At 33.3% G+C, this 20,861-nt stretch overlaps 1 protein-coding gene and 1 pseudogene across 1 annotated transcript; both read right to left on the bottom strand.

The window, feature by feature from the left end:
* Positions 1-115: 115 nt before the first annotated feature.
* On the bottom strand, positions 116-12,798 carry LOC111313043 (pleiotropic drug resistance protein 3-like; annotated as a pseudogene).
* Positions 12,799-17,589: 4,791 nt separating this feature from the next.
* Positions 17,590-20,603, bottom strand: LOC111314036 (S-adenosylmethionine synthase 1). The gene is made up of 2 exons (XM_022915017.2): positions 20,515-20,603; positions 17,590-19,126 (listed from the first exon to the last, which is right to left on the bottom strand). The coding sequence occupies exon 2, from the start codon at positions 19,108-19,110 to the stop codon at positions 17,929-17,931; it is 1,182 nt and encodes a 393-aa protein (XP_022770752.1). The 5' UTR covers positions 19,111-19,126; positions 20,515-20,603; the 3' UTR covers positions 17,590-17,928.
* Positions 20,604-20,861: the final 258 nt, after the last annotated feature.

Consider the following 20,861-nt stretch of genomic DNA (forward strand, 5'->3'; position numbering starts at 1 on the left):
TTATTGCAAGATAGAATCTGATGCTGCCGGAGGAAGAGCTAGTTTGAGCTGACACGAAGAATATATATATATATATATATATATAATAAAGAAACATTGGACCTTGTAAAACTTAAAAAAAGGGACAAAATCTGAAGGGTTTTAATATTGATCATTACAGCAATTATAACCACACCGGCCAAGCTCCCTAGAGATCAGCATTTCGAAACAAATCGATATGTCAAGTTGTTCTACCATGGGTTTAGATTGTCAAAACATTGTAATGGTGCCTAGAGAGAAAGAATGATGAGAAAATTGCACAAGATTTTGAAGTACTTAAGAGATAGATGATAAAAATTTGTTGGTGTAAAGAGATTTTTTTTTTTTTCTTTTATTAAGTTCATCTATATTGGGTTTGATTGATGTTTTTGTTATAACTAGTTTTATTAATAAAAAAAATTATGAATTGCACGTACTAATTCTTTATCAACGTTGATATGATACATTTTTCTTTCCGAAAAATGTAGAAAAGGTGAATCAGAAATTGGGAACTGAAACAGAAGAATTTGTTTATTTTACCTCCTTTGAACATTTAGCTTAGCTATACAAAAAGCAAAAATGGATGCAAAGAAAATTGGATAAGCAATAAGAACAATGGCTATGATGGGTAAATCCTGATGTTTGTATCCATAGTAGCTTTCTAAGAAGGCGCTCACTGGTTTCCGCTCTCCAAATGCAATCATTTCCTGGTTTATATCTCCATATTGTGAAGTAAGGAAAGCTTTCGGGACCATGACATTGGAGATATCCAGTAGATCCAACCCCACCATTTAGGTAATTTCTGCAACGGTGAAAAGCAACATGTAGATTACCATCTATATATGCTGATCAATCAAGTATTTTTCATTGTAACAAGAGAAAAAGAATAATTCCCACGGAGGAAAAAAAATGAAAATCTATTTCGAAATTCTTCTATATCATGCTTCCAGGTTTACTATTCTAGGCTCTATGATTACAAGTTATTCGAATATATATGTCTTTATTCTGATTCACAGGCCTAGTTGATGAATTTTCGTGAGAAATAGTAACTGGAATTTTATCATGGCGAGAGAGAAAAAGATAGAGTTGGCTTACAGGCCCTGGCATGAGGTATCCACAGAACAAACTCATCAATGGGTAAGCGAAACTGGCGCATATTGCGGCCATTTGATGAGTTGGAGTCAAAGGGACAAGCATCATGCCAAAATATTTGAAGTTGAGCAGAGTACATAGCATGACGTAGAAGTACCAAAATACTTTGTGAACTGATTCATAGAAGTTGACAAGTGGATATGAAATAGACAAGAACAAAGCTGCTTCAAGCAACACATATGGAACTTCAACAATCACCTGTTAAAAATAAAAGTGCAAGTTTATGTATTTAGAACAACTAGAGATTCAGGATTTATTATAGAGCTCTTGGAATCCTCAGAAATGCTATAGAAAATATTTTGACCTGTGCCAACGAATATGCCCAGGAGGAGTACATTCCTGCAAACCTCTCTCGGTACACAACAGTACGCTGAGCAGCCACGATTGGAAGAACCGATGCACCGTTGCTTATTCCTATGCTTATCACAATGTCAAACAGCGATCCTATTATGTTGAAAAGGTCCTGTTCATCATCCCTAGAAAGAGGATAAGAATTTCAGTATATTTGAAGGTAAAACTATAGAATTCCCACGAACTTGGCGTTTATAAAATTTGGGGGTGCAGATTCCTACTTGAATTGAATTTTAGTCAGGTAAGTTCTATAATAAATGTACTCTAAATGGTTGGCTCCTCACTCAAAAATTTTTAAGTAGTTTCCACTGGCACAATTCATCATGGAATATGTCTCGCAATAGTTTGTAAGAAATAGCTGTGACCCTCATTTATGAGTTCGAGTACAATGGTACACGAACTCTGTCAACCCTGTGACATGAATTTTGTTGATGCCATAAATGAAGCAAGTCTTATCTGCTATAGTGAAGTAAGCAGCTTACAGTTTCTGCCCTTTCTGCGCAAGAAGCACTGCATATAAGAAAGAAGATGCTGCAAGTAATATCAACCTTGACAAGTTATATCCAGGACTTCTCCAGTAGGACAAATGTTGCTTCCATACACATGCTTTGAGTTGTTCCCATCCATTTCGCGGAAAGCGTGTGTGAAACTGTAGTTGCTTTGAGCCCTCTGCAGGATGACTCAGCTCTTTGTTTCTCCTACATAAAAAGTTAGATAAAGTAAGATATACTATTTACTTGGTATCATAGACAAACGTGCAGCACAAACAATTTTGTTAGGGTATTGTATTTTACTCTAAGATGTGATCACAGGTCTCTGATAGATCAATTAAAGTGTGCTTCGGACTAATTTACATGGCACCTACCTGTATAGATGAGATTCTTTGTAGAGATGGGCGAAATCTACTCCAAGTTGAGCTTCAGCAGAAGGTAGTAACCTCTAACATCCATCTTGCTGGATTGTGGTTTTCTTTTATTCTTGCTACCCCTGGTATACCCTGTCGAATGGATTTTAAATTTATCATAGTTTCTTATGAGTTGAAGGTATGCAGGTTGCATTAAGGAAGCCTTGTTTCTAAATTTTGTTCATTGGGATCATTCTTATTGCAATATTATGATTTTTCTAACTAACGACGGAAAGAACATACTAAAATGAAAGGCAGTAAATATGCAAATGAGGCCATAAAACAGAACTCGCCTATTGATGTTTTCAAGCTTACCTCAAAATATAAGTCTACTTGAATGCTGACTAAGCTCCCCAGAATATATTATCAGTCCTTTTTTCATCAAAATGAGCTGTAGGATGCATTGATGTTATATAAAACAATATAAAGAGAAAAATCAATTCGTTGGTCAGCTTTGATGCAATTTTCATTGCAGGAAATGACTGTCATGTACTGTATGAATGTGTTATAATATTTACCTCATCAAATGACTCAAATATGTCAATACTTGGTTGATGAATGGTGCATACAATTGTTCTATTTGTATTAACAATATTCTTCACAGCACGCATGACAATTGCAGCTGCTCTAGCATCTAATCCAGAGGTGGGTTCATCCATAAATATTATGGATGGATTAGTGTTGTTATTTTTGAAGCAAAGAAAACTTTACTCACTGTTACATTTCTTAACATCAGAAACAGTACAATTTAAAGTCTAATTAATAACTACCCACTAAATTCATATTCCTAAAATTAAGCCATGACCACCAACATGAATAACAAAAAAAAATAACCAACACCAAAAAAACAGGAACAACATGAAACATTCAACTAAGTAACATTCATAAATCCACATTAGTAGTCCTAAACACATCTTCTAACACTCCTCCTTGCTTTAGGAGCTGCAAACACCAAGTTTTATCCTCAGAAATTCAAACTTGCTAACTGTCAGTGGCTTGGTGAAAACATCTACAACCTGATCTTTTGTTTTGCAATAGACAAGAACAACAGCTCCATCTTTCTGTACTTCCCTTAAGAAGAATAATTTAATATTAAAATGTTTAGTTTTCCCATGAAACATAGGATTTTGAGAGATAGCAATAGCAGCTTGGTTGTCAACAAGAATCTTCGTGCTTTTCTCTTGCTCTAAGTTAAGATCGATTAAAATCTTTCTTAGCCACAAAGCTTGATTAACAGCAGCTATTGCAGCAATAAACTCTGCTTTAGCTGTGGATTGAGCTACAATTTCTTGTTTTTTCGAGCTCCATGAGAAAACACCAGAACCAAGTGTGAAACAATAGCCTGAAATGCTCTTCATATCATCAATGGAACCTCTCCAATCACTGTCTGAGAAACCAACCAGCTTGAACTCTTTGCTCTTTGTGTATTTAATGCCAAAATCACTTGTGCCTTTCACATATCTAAGCACCCTTTTTGCAGCCTTGAGATGCCATTCACTTGCACAATGCATAAACCGAGACAAAATGCTTACAGCATTCAAAATGCAGGTTGAGTTGCTGTGAGAAATATTAAGCAACCAATCAGGCTTCTGAAATATGCTTGATCAATGTTCTCTGTTCCATTTTGTTTACAGAGCTTTTCCTTTGACTGTCCTCATTTCTTTACATTCTTCGAGTTTAAACTTCTTCAAAATCTCTTTGGCATATTTTTTCTGATAGATGAAGACTTCATGTTCATTCTGTTTGATTTTCATTTCAAGAAAAAAGGTCATCAATCCAAGATCTGTCATTTCAAAAAACTCCATCATCTCTTGCTTAAACTTCTCCACAATACTTGTGTTATTTCCTGTCACAAGTAAGTCATCCACATATAGTGAGATGATAAGAATGTCAGCTCCATTGTGCTTGACATATAATGTTGATTCAGATAAACTTTTGACAAATCTCAAGTTCTGTAAATGTTCATCAAACTTTCTATACCAAGCTCTTGGAGCTTGCTTCAATCCGTAAAGTGCTTTTTTAAGAAGATAAACCTTGTATTCTTCTCATTCCTTGACATAGCCTTCTGGTTGTTCTACATAAATCTTCTCCTGTAGAAAACCATTCAAAAATGTTAACTTGACATCTAATTGGTGCACTTTCCAATTCTTTCGTGCTGCAAAGGTGAGTAAGAACCTGATGGTGTCGAGTCTAGCGACTGGTGCGAAGGTATCTGAGTAGTTCACACCGAGTATTTGACCATATCTTTTGACCACAAGTCTAGCTTTATACTTGTTGATTGAGCCATCAGCATTAAGCTTGGTTCTGTACCCCCATTTGACTCCAATTACTTTTCTGTTTTGGGGTCGATCAACCAACACCCATGTTTCATTCCTTTCAATCATGAATAGCTCATCTTTCATTGCAACAATCCAATTTTGATCTGTCTTGGCCTTTTCATAATTTATAGGTTCACACACAGCAATATTACATCTTTGATAAACATTAGAAAGTAGTCTTGTACCTCTGATAAAACTGTCATCCACCATTTCATTCTCCCAGTCTTTAATGCTAGAAAACTTGAGCTTGTGCTCTTTTAAGGTTAGATCCATCTTTTTTGCATCATCCCAGTTCCACTTTTCATCTTTCATAAAGTGCACATTCCTGCTTATAATAATTTTTCTAGTTTGTAGTTGGAAAACTTTATAAGCTTTTGTAACTGAACTGTAGCCAATGAAGATGCCTGGAAGTACTCTTTTATCTAATTTATCTTTCTTGGTCTGTGGAACATAAGTAAAGCACAAACATCCAAATATTTTTAAAAAATTCAGAGATGGTTTATAACCATACCATGCCTCAAAGGGTGTTTGATCCTTCACTGCTCTTGTGGGAAGCCTGTTTTGTAAAAAAATAGTAGTATTTACTGCTTCAGCCCAAAATTGCTTTAGCAGGTTCTTTTCATGTAGCATACATCTTGTCATCTCCAATATGAATCTATTTCGTCTTTCACTTACTCCATTTTGTTGTGGAGTGTATAGAGTGGTTAATTGATGTTGGATGCCTGCTTCTTCACAAAAACGAGTGAATGCTTCAGAGGTGTACTCTTTGCCATTGTCTGATCTAAGAGTTTGAATTCTATAGCCACTCTCGTTCTCAACTCTAGCTTTAAAGTTCCAAAAGACTTGAGCCACCTCTGACTTGTACTTTAAAAAGAATATCCAACACATACGGGTGAAATCATCACTGAATGTAACATAATAAAGACTACCTTTCAGAGAAGGCATTCTTTGTGGGCCTGCAATGTCAGTATGAATTAATTGTAACTTCTTTGATGCTCTCCATGTTGTCTTGGAAAATGGTTTCCTATTTTGCTTTCCAAACTGACATGCTTTACAGTTTGGAATATGATCATCAAGTTTTAGAAAATCATTTACCATCTTCTTGGATTTCATCTGCAGCAGCCCCTGATGATGATAGTGTCTGAGCCTCTTGTGCCATACTTCAGTGATATTTTTTTTTATTGAGAAAGTAGTTTGCTCATCCTCTAATAGATTTAGAGCAAAGCTTTTCCCTTTCATTTTTACTTTGAAAATATCTTGGCCAACTGCATCTTTAATCAAGCAACTTTTATCTTCGAACACAACTCTATAACCCTTTTAAATTAGTTGTCCAATACTTAACAAGTTTTGATCAATTTTAGGGACATATAATACATCAAAAATGAACTTTGTACCTGAACAAGTTGAAATTACAACTTTTCCTTTTTCATTTCACGGTTATGTACTTACCATTACCAACTCGAACTTTCGATGAGTTTGCGTTGCTTAGTTCCCTGAATAGATCCTTGTCATGTGTCATATGGTTAGTACAACCACTATCTATAAGTCAACTCTCACTTGATTTGATGCCAGAGAAACATGTAGCTATGAATAGGTGATCTTACTCCTCTTGATCAACAATCTTTGCATCTTCACCATGTTGTAGATTTTTCTTTTTACAGATAACAGCTTCATGCCCCATCTGATTACATTTAGTGCATTTAGCATCAGGTCTTCTCCAGCATCTAAATGGAAGATGACCCTTCTTTCCATAATGTTGGTAAGATGAATAGGATTTTTTCTTATTTTCATTCTTTCCTTTTACATTGGTTGATGCAGTACTTGCCCCATTTCCTTCAAAATCTTTTTTCTTTTGTTTTTGGCCACTTTTTTATGCTTAATTACCAAAGCTCCTTCAATTGTTGTATCTTCCCTCATCAGTCTTCTTTGTTCTTGTACTTGCAAAGCGTTAAGCAATTCTGCTAAGAAAATTTTTGACAGATCCTTTGTATTCTCCAAGGCAGTGATGGTTGCTTCATATCTTTTAGGTACTGTAACAAAAATTTTTTCTACAATTCTTGAGTCAGTAAATTTAGATCCAAGAAGTCTTACTTTGTTTGCGATACTCAGAAGCCTATTAGAGTAATCTTTAATTGTCTCAGAGTCCTTCATTCTTTGAAGTTCAAATTCCCTAATCAAGTTAAGGACTTGCATCCCTTTAATTCTTTCATCTCTTTCATATTCATTCTTGAGATAATCCAATATCTCTTTTGCTGACTTCAGAGACATGATATGAGTGAAGATGATGAATGAAACTGCAGCAAACAAGCAGGCCTTTGCCTTTGATTTCTTTGTCTTATTTTCTTTCTATGCTTTAATCTGTGCCATGATGGGATTGTTTGGAAGTGCAGGAATTTCATAGTCTTTTTTCACTACTTCCCAAAGATCTAAAGCTTCCAAGTATGTCTCCATACGTACTGCTCAAATCTGGTAGTTGTCTCCGTCGAACACCGCCGGAACAATTGTGGAGAAACTGGCTTCAGCTTCCATGACGCATCAATTTCACACATAGATCCCTTAAGAAGATAACTCTGATACCAAATATTGTTATTTTTGAAGCAAAGAAAACTTTACTCACTGTTACATTTCTTAACATCAGAAACATTACAATTTAAAACCTAATTAATAACTACCCACTAAAATCATAATCCTAAGATTAAGCCATGACCACCAGCATGAATAACAAAAAAAAATAATCAACACCAAAAAAATAGGAATAACATGAAACATTCAACTAAGCAACATTCATGAATCCACATTAACAGTCCTAAACACATCTTCTAACAATTAGAAATGAGCTCTACTGCTATAGTTAGCCGCTTACGCTATTCAGGTGATATTCCACTAACACCAGGGATTCCAACTATAGCGTCTTTAATTTCATCAAGCTCAATCATTTGAAGAACCCCTGCCACAAATTCCTGTTAGAATAAGGAAGAAAAATGAAATATTCTGATGAAGCAATTCCCTTTCATTATCACAGGCCATAATTCTAGTATTTCTTCAAGTCAAAGGTACTTTAGGCTAACTTTACATGACTACAACTTCCTCCTTGCTGCTTCTTTAGTTTTTATAGGCTTCCTTTAAAGGATATCCAATTAAATTAGATCTTCTTATCAGTAAATAAAGAAACATTTGTAATCAAATGTTTGATGCCATGAATAAGAACTGTATTTCTATTCACCCAAGGTTACCATATTGTTATCAAGTTTGGTCTAAAAAGTCTAATAGACGTCATCAAGTTCTTCCTAAATGTAAAGTTGGAGAACTTCATACCAATCTTTTGTGCTTGTCAACCTCTTCTGGCAAGCGTAACCAAGCTGAGTACATTACAGATCCCTCAATTGTAATTTGGGGAGAATGTATATCAGTTTGCTCACAGTAAGCAGATATTCTGGCATATGTCTCTTGCATCTTTGGGTATCCTCCAATTTTTATTTCCCCCTCAATATGACCACCAGTTTTTCTTCCAGAAAGAACATCCATCAGGGTTGTTTTCCCAGCTCCACTAGCGCCCATCAAAGCTGTAAGAATTCCAGGCTTAAATGCACCCGTAATATCTTGAAGGAGCTGTAGTTTTTTTTGCTGGAACCCTTGCTCTCTCAGTTTCTGCAAAGATATAGCAAGACATTTGAAAAAGAATCTTACATATTCAAAATTATGAGGAATGCAATGGGGACTAATGAATAACATTTGCTACCTGGGGAGTATCAACAGAGTATTGCACATTCTCAAATGATATAGTTATGGGCTCAAAAGGTAAAACCATCTCCATAGTTTTTGTTTCTCTAACAGTTTTCACAGCTGCAACAGGAGACAATTCCTTTTCCTGATGAACTACATTGCTTGAATCTGCTTTGTCCTTCATATGATGAAACCTTTTGTAAGAAATAATAGCCCGAGATCTTCCTGGAGCTGCACAGAATTCAGTTTTTCACATATCCAGTTTGGTGCTTGAATCATTTATTGTTCTTATATCTGCATGCATGTTACAACTTACGCTTTAAATAACTTAGTGCAATGGTGAATCCGAAGTTAAAAACTATCCAGAATCCTATTAAAGCTCCAACTGATATCCAATAAACGTAGTCACTATAATCTAAGCCACGATTCCTTAAGATTTGCTGCCCTAAAGTAACATTTGAAGATGAAACCTGCAAGTTTCAATGTCCAGCACCAGCAAACATGGACTGTGAGAAAGTAAAGATACATTGATCATAAATTCATTTGAAGGAAAGAGATTAATAGTTTGCTTTCACCTTTTGCCACCTTGGGGCAAGAAATTCATTTACTGAGACTCCTATTTCAGCATACGTGATTGGGGAAAGCCAGAAGCCCCATTTTACCCAACCAGGTAAAGATGCTGCAGTGAGGAGAGGTTAATAAATTATATTGGCATGAATGCTTGGCATTTCAGAATTTCTTATTATAAGCAAAAAAGAGAGGCCTTACGTCCTGGAATTAGGAAGCCACCAAATAAAAATAGTACCAATATAGTAAATTGACTAAAGTCTGCTGCAACGGATTGGTTTCGAATTACTGAAGCAATGAAACGGAATAGTGATGTCGACACTTGATGAACAAGGAAAAGCAGTAGGAGTTGACGGAAAAACCTGACAGCAGCACCGGGGCTTAGAAATTAAGGATAGAGTTTAGTATTTGCATATAACATAATGGCGAATACTTGTCCTTAAAAAACATACCTTCCTGGTTCAGGACTGTAACCAATAACGTAATATGTGAGAAATGTCCAAAGAACAGCATCCAGCAATGAAAGTGGAATCTTCAGAATTGTTGAAGAAATTGAATAAGCCCTTGCTGGATAGAAGTAGAAATCTCTTTGCTTGTAAAATATGGGAAGCCTTGAACCAGAAAATGGCAACTCTGCAATTCCATTGCACAGCAGTCTTATAAGAGAATAAAACAAGGAACCCATGTAGTAGCTTGCATGGACCAGGTCAATTTTCATCCGACTGCGAATAAATACTGTCGTTGTTATCAATGCAATAAGAACAAGCTGCATGCAGAAAATATTCAAGGTGTGTAAGACTGTATTGATTCAAGTTCTTTGTGTTGATCAATAAATCACAAATAGTGATTATTTGTTACCTGTGCTGATCTAAAGATATAAAGAAATGAGTTTCGCTTCATTAGAAGCCATTCTCTAGCCGCGCATGCCTTGAGTAATTCCAATTTTCCTAATGAATAACTACTAAATGACAAGGCATTTTTGTGGCTCTCAGATTTGTTGAAAGGAGTGCAGAGTTCTTCGTTTACCTTCTGTCCTGCACGGAACTCCTTGAATGCGGCGTTGAACATGTCCACAGAAACATAACTATGAGGTTTGTCTTTATGATACCAGTACTGTGCTTGATCCTTTTCAGAAAGCACCTATTAAAGAAATCAACTTAAAAACATGATTTCGAGGAAAACATCATTGACATGCTAAATAGATTAAACATGGATACCTACTTCTTGGAGGAAGTCGGCAACTCCTTTTCGTGGTGGGCACCTAAATCCACAGTGTTCAAAGAACTCTTGAACATTGTTGCGAAGTCCATGGTATACGGTCTTTCCTTCTGCCATTAGAATTATGTCATCAAAGAGATCAAAAGTCTCTGGAGCGGGTTGAAGAAGTGATATCAAAATCGTTGCTCCTGTTATATGTGTCAATTGTTGTAGACAGGTAACAATTGGAAAGGTGGTGGAGCTGTCCAAGCCTGTTGATATTTCATCCATAAACAGAACTTTGGTAGGACCGACTATCATTTCCCCTGCCAAAGGTGAAAATCAAGCATTCAAAACAATGAAAAAATTTTCTAACGCATTTGTATTCTTCTAATCATTTTACTCCAATGGTTTTCACTAGTTACATATTTCTTATCATTTGCAGAGCTTCTTATGAAACATAATTATTAGTTGTATTTAACTCATTATGTTATTAGAAAGTTAGCAGACTAGAAGTACAGAACCTGTTGTCAGCCTTTTCTTTTCACCGCCTGAGATCCCTCTGTTCATTGCATCTCCAACAATTGTATCAGCACAAATGTCTAGTCCAAGGATCTGAAACAGCCACAAATTGTATCACAACTTTTAGAAAAGAATATATGCTACAAGATTTGGATTCTCTCATGAAAGTCCAAATGGAGAGGACCCAAATCCATAAAGTTTTACATTCTTTTCCTTTTGAGAGAAACACCTTCAGTATATAATCTGTCTGGAGAGTTCTTTTCAATCCTTCAACTGAAATTGCCTGTTAATTCAGAATACAGATTATTGTCAGCGATGTCAGTGCTTAGCCATCTCTTAACATGATTGGTATATAAGTGAACTATTTCTTTTAAATTGACAACCTTCATGTAAGTTTCTATATATGGCTCGGGGATGATGCCATATTGCTTCTCCCTTCTACTGACTTCTTTCAAGATATCTTCAATTGAAGGCAACTTTTGGGATTAGATTACTGTTATAAAGTGTATATTTGTTAGTATAAATGCAGAATCAAATCTACCTGCTCTGCCTCCAGTGCCCTGACAGCGTGCTGAGAAGTCAAGTGTCTCTCTTACAGTCATTTCAGAAATATGCAGGTCATATTGACTTATATAAGCTGATGCCTTCTGAGGAACAAACTCTGTGAACTTGTAACCATTATAGGATATTTCCCCCGTGACCTGAAAATTGTAATTTTCCAAAGATCTTGATCAACCAGCTGTTGTTGATTCACTATTCTTTTTGTCATTGTTATAATTAAATTCATAATATACAAAATCTATTTGTTGTTCTTAAAACTATTAATACTTAAAATTGTAACTTTTATCATTAATGACAACTTATAAATGTTGATTTTTTTTTTCTTTTAGCTGGAGTTTGATAGTAGATAACCTTCAGAGATGGGTCAAGTTTCCCTGCAAGTGCCTGTAACAAAGTGGATTTTCCACAGCCCGGAGGACCGAGCAATACAGTCATCCTGCATGAAGAGCATGTTCATGAAAAATTATCAACTAATATGGATTGGTGATTAGTCTAAGCTACTGCTCCTTTTTTTAACTCAGATTTCACAATGAACTGATAACAAGCTCGAATGCAGGACCTTGAAGGTTTGATGATGCCACTGACATCTTTGAGAAATTTTATCTTGGTTGGTTGAGATTTGCATCTGCTAACTTTTGTCAAAACCTGTTCAACATCATATATTTTTCCACTTAAAAAAAATGGTAAAAGAAGGAATAAAAGTTTGATTATAGAAAGTCAAAACAACACCAATAATAGGTAATTATTTTTACTTACTGCTTTGGATAGAAAATTTCTCATTTGCCTAAAGGAAAATTTTCCCAATATTGATTTCTAAAATTATCCTTTATCTCATAATTTCATTGTATGTCAAACAGAAATATCAGCAAGCTTTGGCATAAAAAACCATTATTACAGAACTTACAGAGAATATGCTTTTAATGGTGTTCCAAAGTGTTGGGAGGGGCTTCCCATGAACTACTTCACATTCTGCTTCCACAGATAGATTCTCGTATCTCACTTCAATGGTTGGCAATTCCAATCCTACTCTGACAACACACATAACTTTTCATCAGATACAGTTATCAATTAAATCTTCATGACTACATTTTTACCTCAACTATTAACTTTCATCGAAAATGTGCAAACCAGTTTGATTAATTTTCCGCTAAAACAAACAAAAAAAATTTTTTTTTGACGATGAGGTTGAGTTTCCTTGCCTGTCTATTCTTTCTTTTAGTTTCTTCAAAAGCTGGAGATTATCCTCCTCAATCTTTGTTATCAGTTTCTCAATAAAAACGTGGCGTTCCAGCGCTCCAAGCTCTGTAACGTCTATCATCTCCACCTTCCTTCCGCCCTGATCTTCTTTCCCATCATTTAACAACTTTTGATCAAACAACGACTTTCTTATCCGTTCGAAAGTTGGCAGTCTTTCGATTGCAGCCCACTGCAACTCTACTTCATCATCATCGTCCTTCTTTCTAAATGACACTGCATCTGAAGTAGTACTCCTGAAGCTTGAAGAAAGGTGACGGAATGAGTATCTGAAGCTTCTGCTGCCTGTCCCATGATCTTCCCTTACACTATGCGCCATCGATCTCTAGTCTTTTTCGGTCAAGATGGCTCCAAACTAAATTGCCGTGCATGTTTCTTTGACATGCTTAAACTGGAAACTTATACAACTCGAGTCACTTGACTCGATTCACAGCGCTGTGTTGAGTCTTTTTTTAATTTTCTTGTTTTGGGTCAATGAATGAAAAATTAATTTAGGTAGTAATTCTTTAGACGAGTCTAAATTACAGTAATATTATTGATTTTAGAAAAAAAAATTTTTTGTGCATAGAACTTGAAACGTATTTCATTATATATTAACAAGAGTCAAATATAGGATCTTCGTTGATTTCTACTAGACATACCGTGAGGCATGCATTTTTTTTTTTAATTTATTAAAGAATTCAAAAAAAGCAGGTAGTAGTGCGCTATATTTGTGACATATGCATCTTTGTGAATTTCATGCCAGGCTTGAAGAAAACTGTTATTATGACACCCTTTTTATGGGTTCCCTCCTTAATTTGTTCAAGTTCATAGAGCAAACTTCATTGATTTTGTTCAACATATCACTTGATCATTTAAAAAAACAATGCAGAATTGTACAATGAAGAAGGTGCCAGCCTATCCATCGATTTCTTCTAGTCTTTCTTCGTTAGAGGCCACCAAAATAACTTGGTCAGGATGGAAATACTAGAACCTAGGAACAGAGTGTTTTTCTGTAAACAGGGCGAACACAGAGATTTCCATTTTCCAGAGCTTACCCATATCTGGGGTCTAGAATTGATCAACAAATAGGGTGGGTTTTCATCGAAATTTCAGATCGACATCAGTAAAAGTATAAAGGCTTAAAGTTCAACTATCATTCCTTCAGCATTGATATTTGAAAGGTTAATGACATGCTATTGCTGCATAAAATTAACTTGTTTGCTTGCTTGATTGGCCTAAAAAACAAAGGTTAATTTGCTTGGGGTTGAATTAAACAGCTGTAAGACAACCCCAGAAAGCTGGATGGCTGGTTCACTTTCTGAAAGATCCAGAAAATCAAGTTCATTAATTTATTGTTGAAAATTTCAATCTTCAATATAATAAAATTACTTTTTGGCTTTTTGTGTGAGCAATTTTTTTTGGCTTTTTCTCTTTATTTTTTTTTAATTTCGATATAATTAATTAAATTAAATAGTTTCTTCATTTCTAGAAGTTTGAGTTCGTGCGTTGATTCTGATTCCAGGCCAAAGCAAGCTTTTGGATGATTGTATTAAGGTTCGGTCTATTTTTGTAGAAAATGACTTTTAAAAAAAAAAATTTGAAAAATATTTAATTTTTTTGAATTGAAATTTTTTTTTTATTATTTGAATGAGTTAATGAAAAATATTTTATTGTTTTTTGAAAAATATGTTTTTTTATAAATAATATTAATATAACTATTAAAATATTAAAAATTATTTATTATTAATATTATTAATATTAAAAAATAATAATATTTTAATAATAATATTTAATATTAAAATATTATGTTAATATAAAAATACGTAAAATAAAATTATTTATTTTCTTTATATTATTTATGAATATATTATGATATTATTTATTAATATTATTTATTAATAATATATTATTTATTTATATAATATTATTTATAAGTAAAATTATGCTAAAAAATATTGATAAATAATTCTACTCATAGATAATTTTTTTAGAAAATATCTCGGTCTTTTTAAATTCGTAAGATAATTTTTTTTAAAAAATGATCTCATTTTCTATTGAACATGAAGTTTTTTTTATTAACTTTTTCTCTTTTTTTTATTTTGATATAATTAATTAAATTAAATTAAATTAAATAGTTTCTTCATTTTTAGAAGTTTGGGGTTCGTGCGTTGATTCTGATTCTAGGGCAAAGCAAGCTTTTGGATGATTGTATCAAGGCACCTTTTGTTTTGTAAAAAATGATTTTTAAAATATGATTTTTGAAAAATATTTGCATTTTGTGAATTGAAAGAAATTTTTGGTTGTTTGGATGAGTTAATAAAAAATATTTTTTGTTATTTGATTGTTTTTTGAAAAATTTATTTTTTTATAAACAACATTAATATAATTATTAAAAAATTAAAAAAATATTTATTATTAAAATATATTGAAATTATTTATTATTAAAATTTTATGTTAATGTAAAAATATGTAAAATAAAACTATTTATTATTCTTTATATTATTTATTAATATATGATTTATTAATATAATATTATTTATTAAAATTAATATATTATTATAATAGTTATTAATATATTATTTATTAGCATAATATTATTTATTAATATATTATAATATTATATATTAATATAATACTATTTATTAATATATTATAATATTATTTATTAATATATTATATTAATAATATATTATTTATTTATATACTATTATTTATAAGTAAAATTATACTAAAAAATATTAATAAATAATTCTACTCATAGACAGTTTTTTTCTTGAAAATGTCTCATTTTTTAAATTTATAAGATAATTTTAAAAAAAATAATCTCATTTTTCATTTATTAAGAAGTTATTTTATGTTGATCAATCAATTTTTCGTCAAACAAATATTTGAAACTACGATAATTATTTTTTAAAAATTATTTTTTGTGAAATAAACAGAACCTAAAACTGCTTGACTCTTCCAGATTAAATTTTTTAATTTTTAGAATATAAATTATTTTTATTTTTATTTTTTAAAAAAATATGTATCAAACTCATTCAATTAATTGAATTTGAAACTTCTTAATAAAATATAATAATTAATTGATAATTACACTTCACTTAATAAATTTTTTTATTATACATTTTAAATTGTTAAAAAACTATTTCGTTTTATTTTTTGTTATTATTTTTATTAAAATTTTATTTATCTAAGAAACTAAAAACTTTTCTTAATTTTGATGATATAATTTTGTAAATAATTTTTATCATATATCTTTTATAATTGTTTTAAATTAATCCATTACGTTTGATAAAGGCCAATGATTATTTTTCATTTAAAAACCTTTTAAAAAATATCAATTAAAATAATTTTTTTTATAAAAAAAAAATAATGTGTTAGCACCAGGACTGTCCCATGGCATCTAAAATTTAAAGATTCTTTTAGTGGTTAACTTTAATATATTGTTATAAGTTATAACAATATGCATTTTGAAATTCATTTCTTTGGAAGTTCATGGATGGAAAAACTTTAGAAAAAAAAATACAGAAATATCTCCTAATTGTCAGACAAGATCCGATTGACACAAAGGAAGAAGAGGGAAAGGAACAACATTGAACTCGGTTAAGCCACCAGGATCTCAAGGAGTTTGATAATAAGTTACTGTAGTTTGTACTTTAAATGCATTCCCTCTGTTTCCACATTGTGGTTTCGCCTAATTACATGGTGAAATTTGAGGGGTTCTTTCTTTTATACTAGTATTTTTATTTTTAATGAAAATAGTAGGTAGCAATGCTAGTTTTGCATGTGTTTTAATTTTGGAAGATGCTAAGAAATGTTTAGAGAGAAATGCAAGTGGTTAACTTTTAGCATTTCGAAATATAATATAATAATTGTAATGTTTCATTGTTGAAAACTTTCAATTTTGTTTAAATAGTAGTTGAGATCTGCATGTGGTTACATTACATACCACTAATTACAGGGAGAAGAGTTCTCAATTCATTGATGCTTTATTGATTATTCAATTAAGATAAATTTGTTGAAAACTTGTTGATGCCAACAGATTCTTTTGAGCAAAGGTTTTTTTTAGATTATTTTTTCATTTATACATTTTATATAGGGATGATAAATCTACTCGTAACCGATAGGTTTTGATTTAACTCGATTGTTTAGGGTTTTTTTTTTTTTTAAATCAGATTTTGAGTTGGGTTAAGTAACAATAAAAAAATTTCGAGATTAGATTTTAGATAAATTAGCTCTTATCCGATATATATTTATAAAAACTTATTTTTAATTAACTATTTACTTTTGTATTTATATATTTTTTTTATTTAAATTTATATTTATATTAAAAATAATATTTTATTAATTTTAGATCAGATCAAATCGGATATACTTTTATACAATATCGAATCGGATTAAATTTAGATATAAAATAATTTTAAAAAATCAGATCAGATCGAATTTAAAACGAACAAAAATCTATATCAATCTTATCCGTTGCCATTCCTAATCTTATCTTTACTCATAAATTGTGCTAATCCTTTTATATCATTTCAATATATTTTAGATTCATGGCATGTCATAGACTTTTTTAAAAAAATAGAAAGAGGATATGAAATGTTTTATAGTATAAAACGAGGATTGCTATGTGATCTTGATGATACAATTTTTGTACATAGTAAAATTTATTTTAAGGGTAAGTTCACAGAAGATGCGTGAGAATGAATTCAGAAGCTAGAATGTTGTTTACCTCCTTTGAAAGTTTACCTTAGCCATAAAATATTTTTATGTAAAGGCAAAGAAAGTTTACTTTTAATAATTATTATTATATATAAATTTAATAAAAAAATATATTTCATGTATTCGCATAAATTATTAAACATAATTTTTCTATAAAATATTAAATAAATATATAAATTTTAATATTTTATATTATACATGAATAATTAAATTTATCTTTGGAGCTTGAAGAATTCAAAATGGCGAAAAAAACTGAAGTATATAAAAAATGGGCCGCTGACAAAACAATGTGAAACAAAAAACAGGGAGGGCGAGAGCTTTGCAACAATTATTTGATTATCCGAAAGTACGCATTACTAAATTTTGCTGCTGCCTTGCAGCGAAGAATTCTACAAGCAATCTGAGAGGGCAAGCTTTTTACTTCCACTGCCATCAATATAAGCAAAATTCTCATACATTTTTGCAACACCGACACTGATAAAAACAACAAATAAAAAAGGAAAAGAAAAAAGAAAATGAATAGGGCATCATATGTATGAGATTAGAAACACTCCGAGGATTACTTAGAGTTACAGGGCGGCAGCAAGGAAACATGTAGGTAGATTATTCAGGACTAAGAATAAGCAAGCACTGAGCAGGAGAACGGCAAAGCTGGATTTAAGATTGAGGCTTCTCCCACTTCAGGGGCTTCACAACTTCCCAGGTGAAATCTGGGTCGTCCCTTCCAAAGTGTCCATAGGCAGCTGTCTTCAAAAACCGGCCATTACCACCCCTCTTGAGATCCAGGTTGTTGGTGATCATACCAGGCCTGAAGTCGAAGTTCTCCTTTACAATTTGGAGGATTTCCTTGTCAGAAATCTTTCCAGTTCCGTAGCTGTCCACGAAGACAGACAAGGGCTCAGGCACACCAATAGCGTAGGAGACCTGCACAAGGCACCTGCGGGCAAGCCCATTTGCTACAATGCTCTTTGCAGCCTGCCTAACAATGTAAGCACCACTCCTGTCCACCTTGGTAGGGTCCTTTCCAGAGAAGGCACCACCACCGTGGGCTCCCCAGCCACCATAAGTGTCGATAATGATCTTTCGTCCGGTAAGACCTGCATCACCGTGAGGACCACCAATGACAAAGCGGCCAGATGGGTTAAGGTGGAAGATGGTCTTCTCATCAAGGTACTTCTCAGGGATGACAGGCTTGATAACATGCTCTTTGAGGTCAGCGGCAATTTCATCATTTGTAACAGTCTCGTCATGCTGGGTGGAGATGAGGACAGTGTGAACACGAACGGGAACCATGGCACCGTTATCATTGTAATATTCAACAGTAACCTGGGTTTTACCATCAGGCCTTAGCCAGGTGCAGGTGCCATTCTTCCTAACCTCAGTAAGACGTGCCCCAAGCTTAGTTGCAAGGACATGGCTAAGAGGCATGAGTTCTGGGGTTTCATCAGTAGCATAACCAAACATATGGCCCTGGTCACCAGCTCCAATTTCTTCTGGGCGCTTTGTAAAGTGGCCATGGACACCCTGGGCAATATCAGGGCTCTGCTGCTCAATATTGACCAGGACCTTGCAGTTGTCAGCATCAAGACCCACATCATCAGAAACGAATCCAATGGAGCGGCATGTATCACGGACAATCTTCTCATAGTCTACATTGGCTTTGGTGGTAATCTCTCCAAAGACCATGACCATGTTAGTCTTGGTGCATGTTTCACAGGCAACCTTGCTGTCAGGGTCCTGGGCAAGGCAGGCATCGAGCACAGCATCAGAGATCTGATCACAAAGCTTGTCGGGGTGACCCTCGTTTACAGACTCAGATGTGAATAGAAAGGTCTCCATTATAACGAGCTGCAAACTGCAAGAACACCAAAAGAATCTTAGTACCATAGTGAGGAATCTTAATTAGTGACTTCATAAAAGGAATCTCAATTAGTGAGGTAGGCCAATAGAATATGCTGATGATAAAAGACTATAAGAATAAAAGAACAAAATAAAAAATAATTTAAAAAACGATTTAACTTTTTCATGCTTTTCTAGAACACTTCAACAGCGGGAGAATCTACATGAACGAGGTTGAGAACTTAGAACAATAAGTAAGGAAATTAGCAGATTCCTTTAGCATCACAACAATAAATGATCAGAATCTTAGTACCATAGTGAGGAATCTTAATTAGTGACTTCATAAAAGGAATCTCAATTAGTGAGGTAGGCCAATAGAATATGCTGATGATAAAAGACTATAAGAATAAAAGAACAAAATAAAAAATAATTTAAAAAACGATTTAACTTTTTCATGCTTTTCTAGAACACTTCAACAGCGGGAGAATCTACATGAACGAGGGTGAGAACTTAGAACAATAAGTAAGGAAATTAGCAGATTCCTTTAGCATCACAACAATAAATGATCAGAATCTATAATTTAAGAATCGTATTCTTTTTAAATCACGGATGCTGCTGCAATTTCACAGTTATGTTATTCACTGTAATTTCTAATTCTCTGAATGCTCAACTGTTGACACTAATTTCATTCCTTTCTTTTCCTTTTCTCCCCTATTCTTTCTAAGATCCAAAAGGAGGGACCTTAATGACACAACCCTTGCAATTCAATTGCAGACGGGCGTTTTGTGAAAATTGTTGGAACAGTTAGCTGATTTGACATAAGAAAAAAGTACCCACCCACAATTTAAATATCCCTGAGCAGATAAAAAGTTGCAGGAGTTTAAGCCTTCACAGAAATGACTGACACACATCTAAATCAACGCTCATAAATTTTATACTAAATCTGAAAGATCGATAATGATGTAAGATTTCCAGATCCAGTAATCCTACTCAAAACTGAACTACTTTTTAAGTAAAAAAGTAAATTCAATCAAAGTTTAAGACATCATCAATAACCGACAACCGACAATATTTACTTCATATCAAGTCAAAGCGTTACTCCAAAACAAAATGAACTTTTTTGCAGTAAAACTTCCATAAATAATCCATACTGAAACCACAGAATCTCAGATCTTTAAAATTTTCAAAAACCAATATACTAAAAACTCCCAAACAAACGGAAAACCGCACAGATCTACAACCACTTCAGTCAAACTTAAATTAAAAAAAACGAGACAAACAGAAAATACAAAGACAGAACACTCATTTTCCTCTGCTACAACAAATAACAAAGCAAAATCACCGAACAAAAACTAAAGAGCAAAGAAATAAACATAAGAGAAAAATAAAAACGGAAAAACCAACCTGGATCAGAATTCCTTGCGGATCTAAGAGAGGGGAAGAGAAGTTTGTTGAGCAGACCAGACGTCTAAAGAAGCGGAACTCAACGGCACGAAGAGTCCAGTCTCGGACGCGGCTATTTATAGAGGATGTGTTACCGGTTACTGGTTTAGTCAGTTTGGATTTATTTATATATATTTTTTGGAGTTGGGTAAGAATCTGGTGAAATCAGGATCTGACGGCTGATATGAAAGTTTATGAAAAAATGTAACCGTTGGATGTCAGAGGATTGTCAGGGGATTCGTTGGGGTTGGTGGGAGAGAAGGACAATTGCCTGATTCTACAAAACTACATATTATATTATTGAGAGC

Source organism: Durio zibethinus, chromosome 23, assembly GCF_047325235.1.
Source record: "Durio zibethinus cultivar Kanyao isolate XHJ-2024 chromosome 23, ASM4732523v1, whole genome shotgun sequence".
NCBI lineage: Eukaryota > Viridiplantae > Streptophyta > Magnoliopsida > Malvales > Malvaceae > Durio > Durio zibethinus.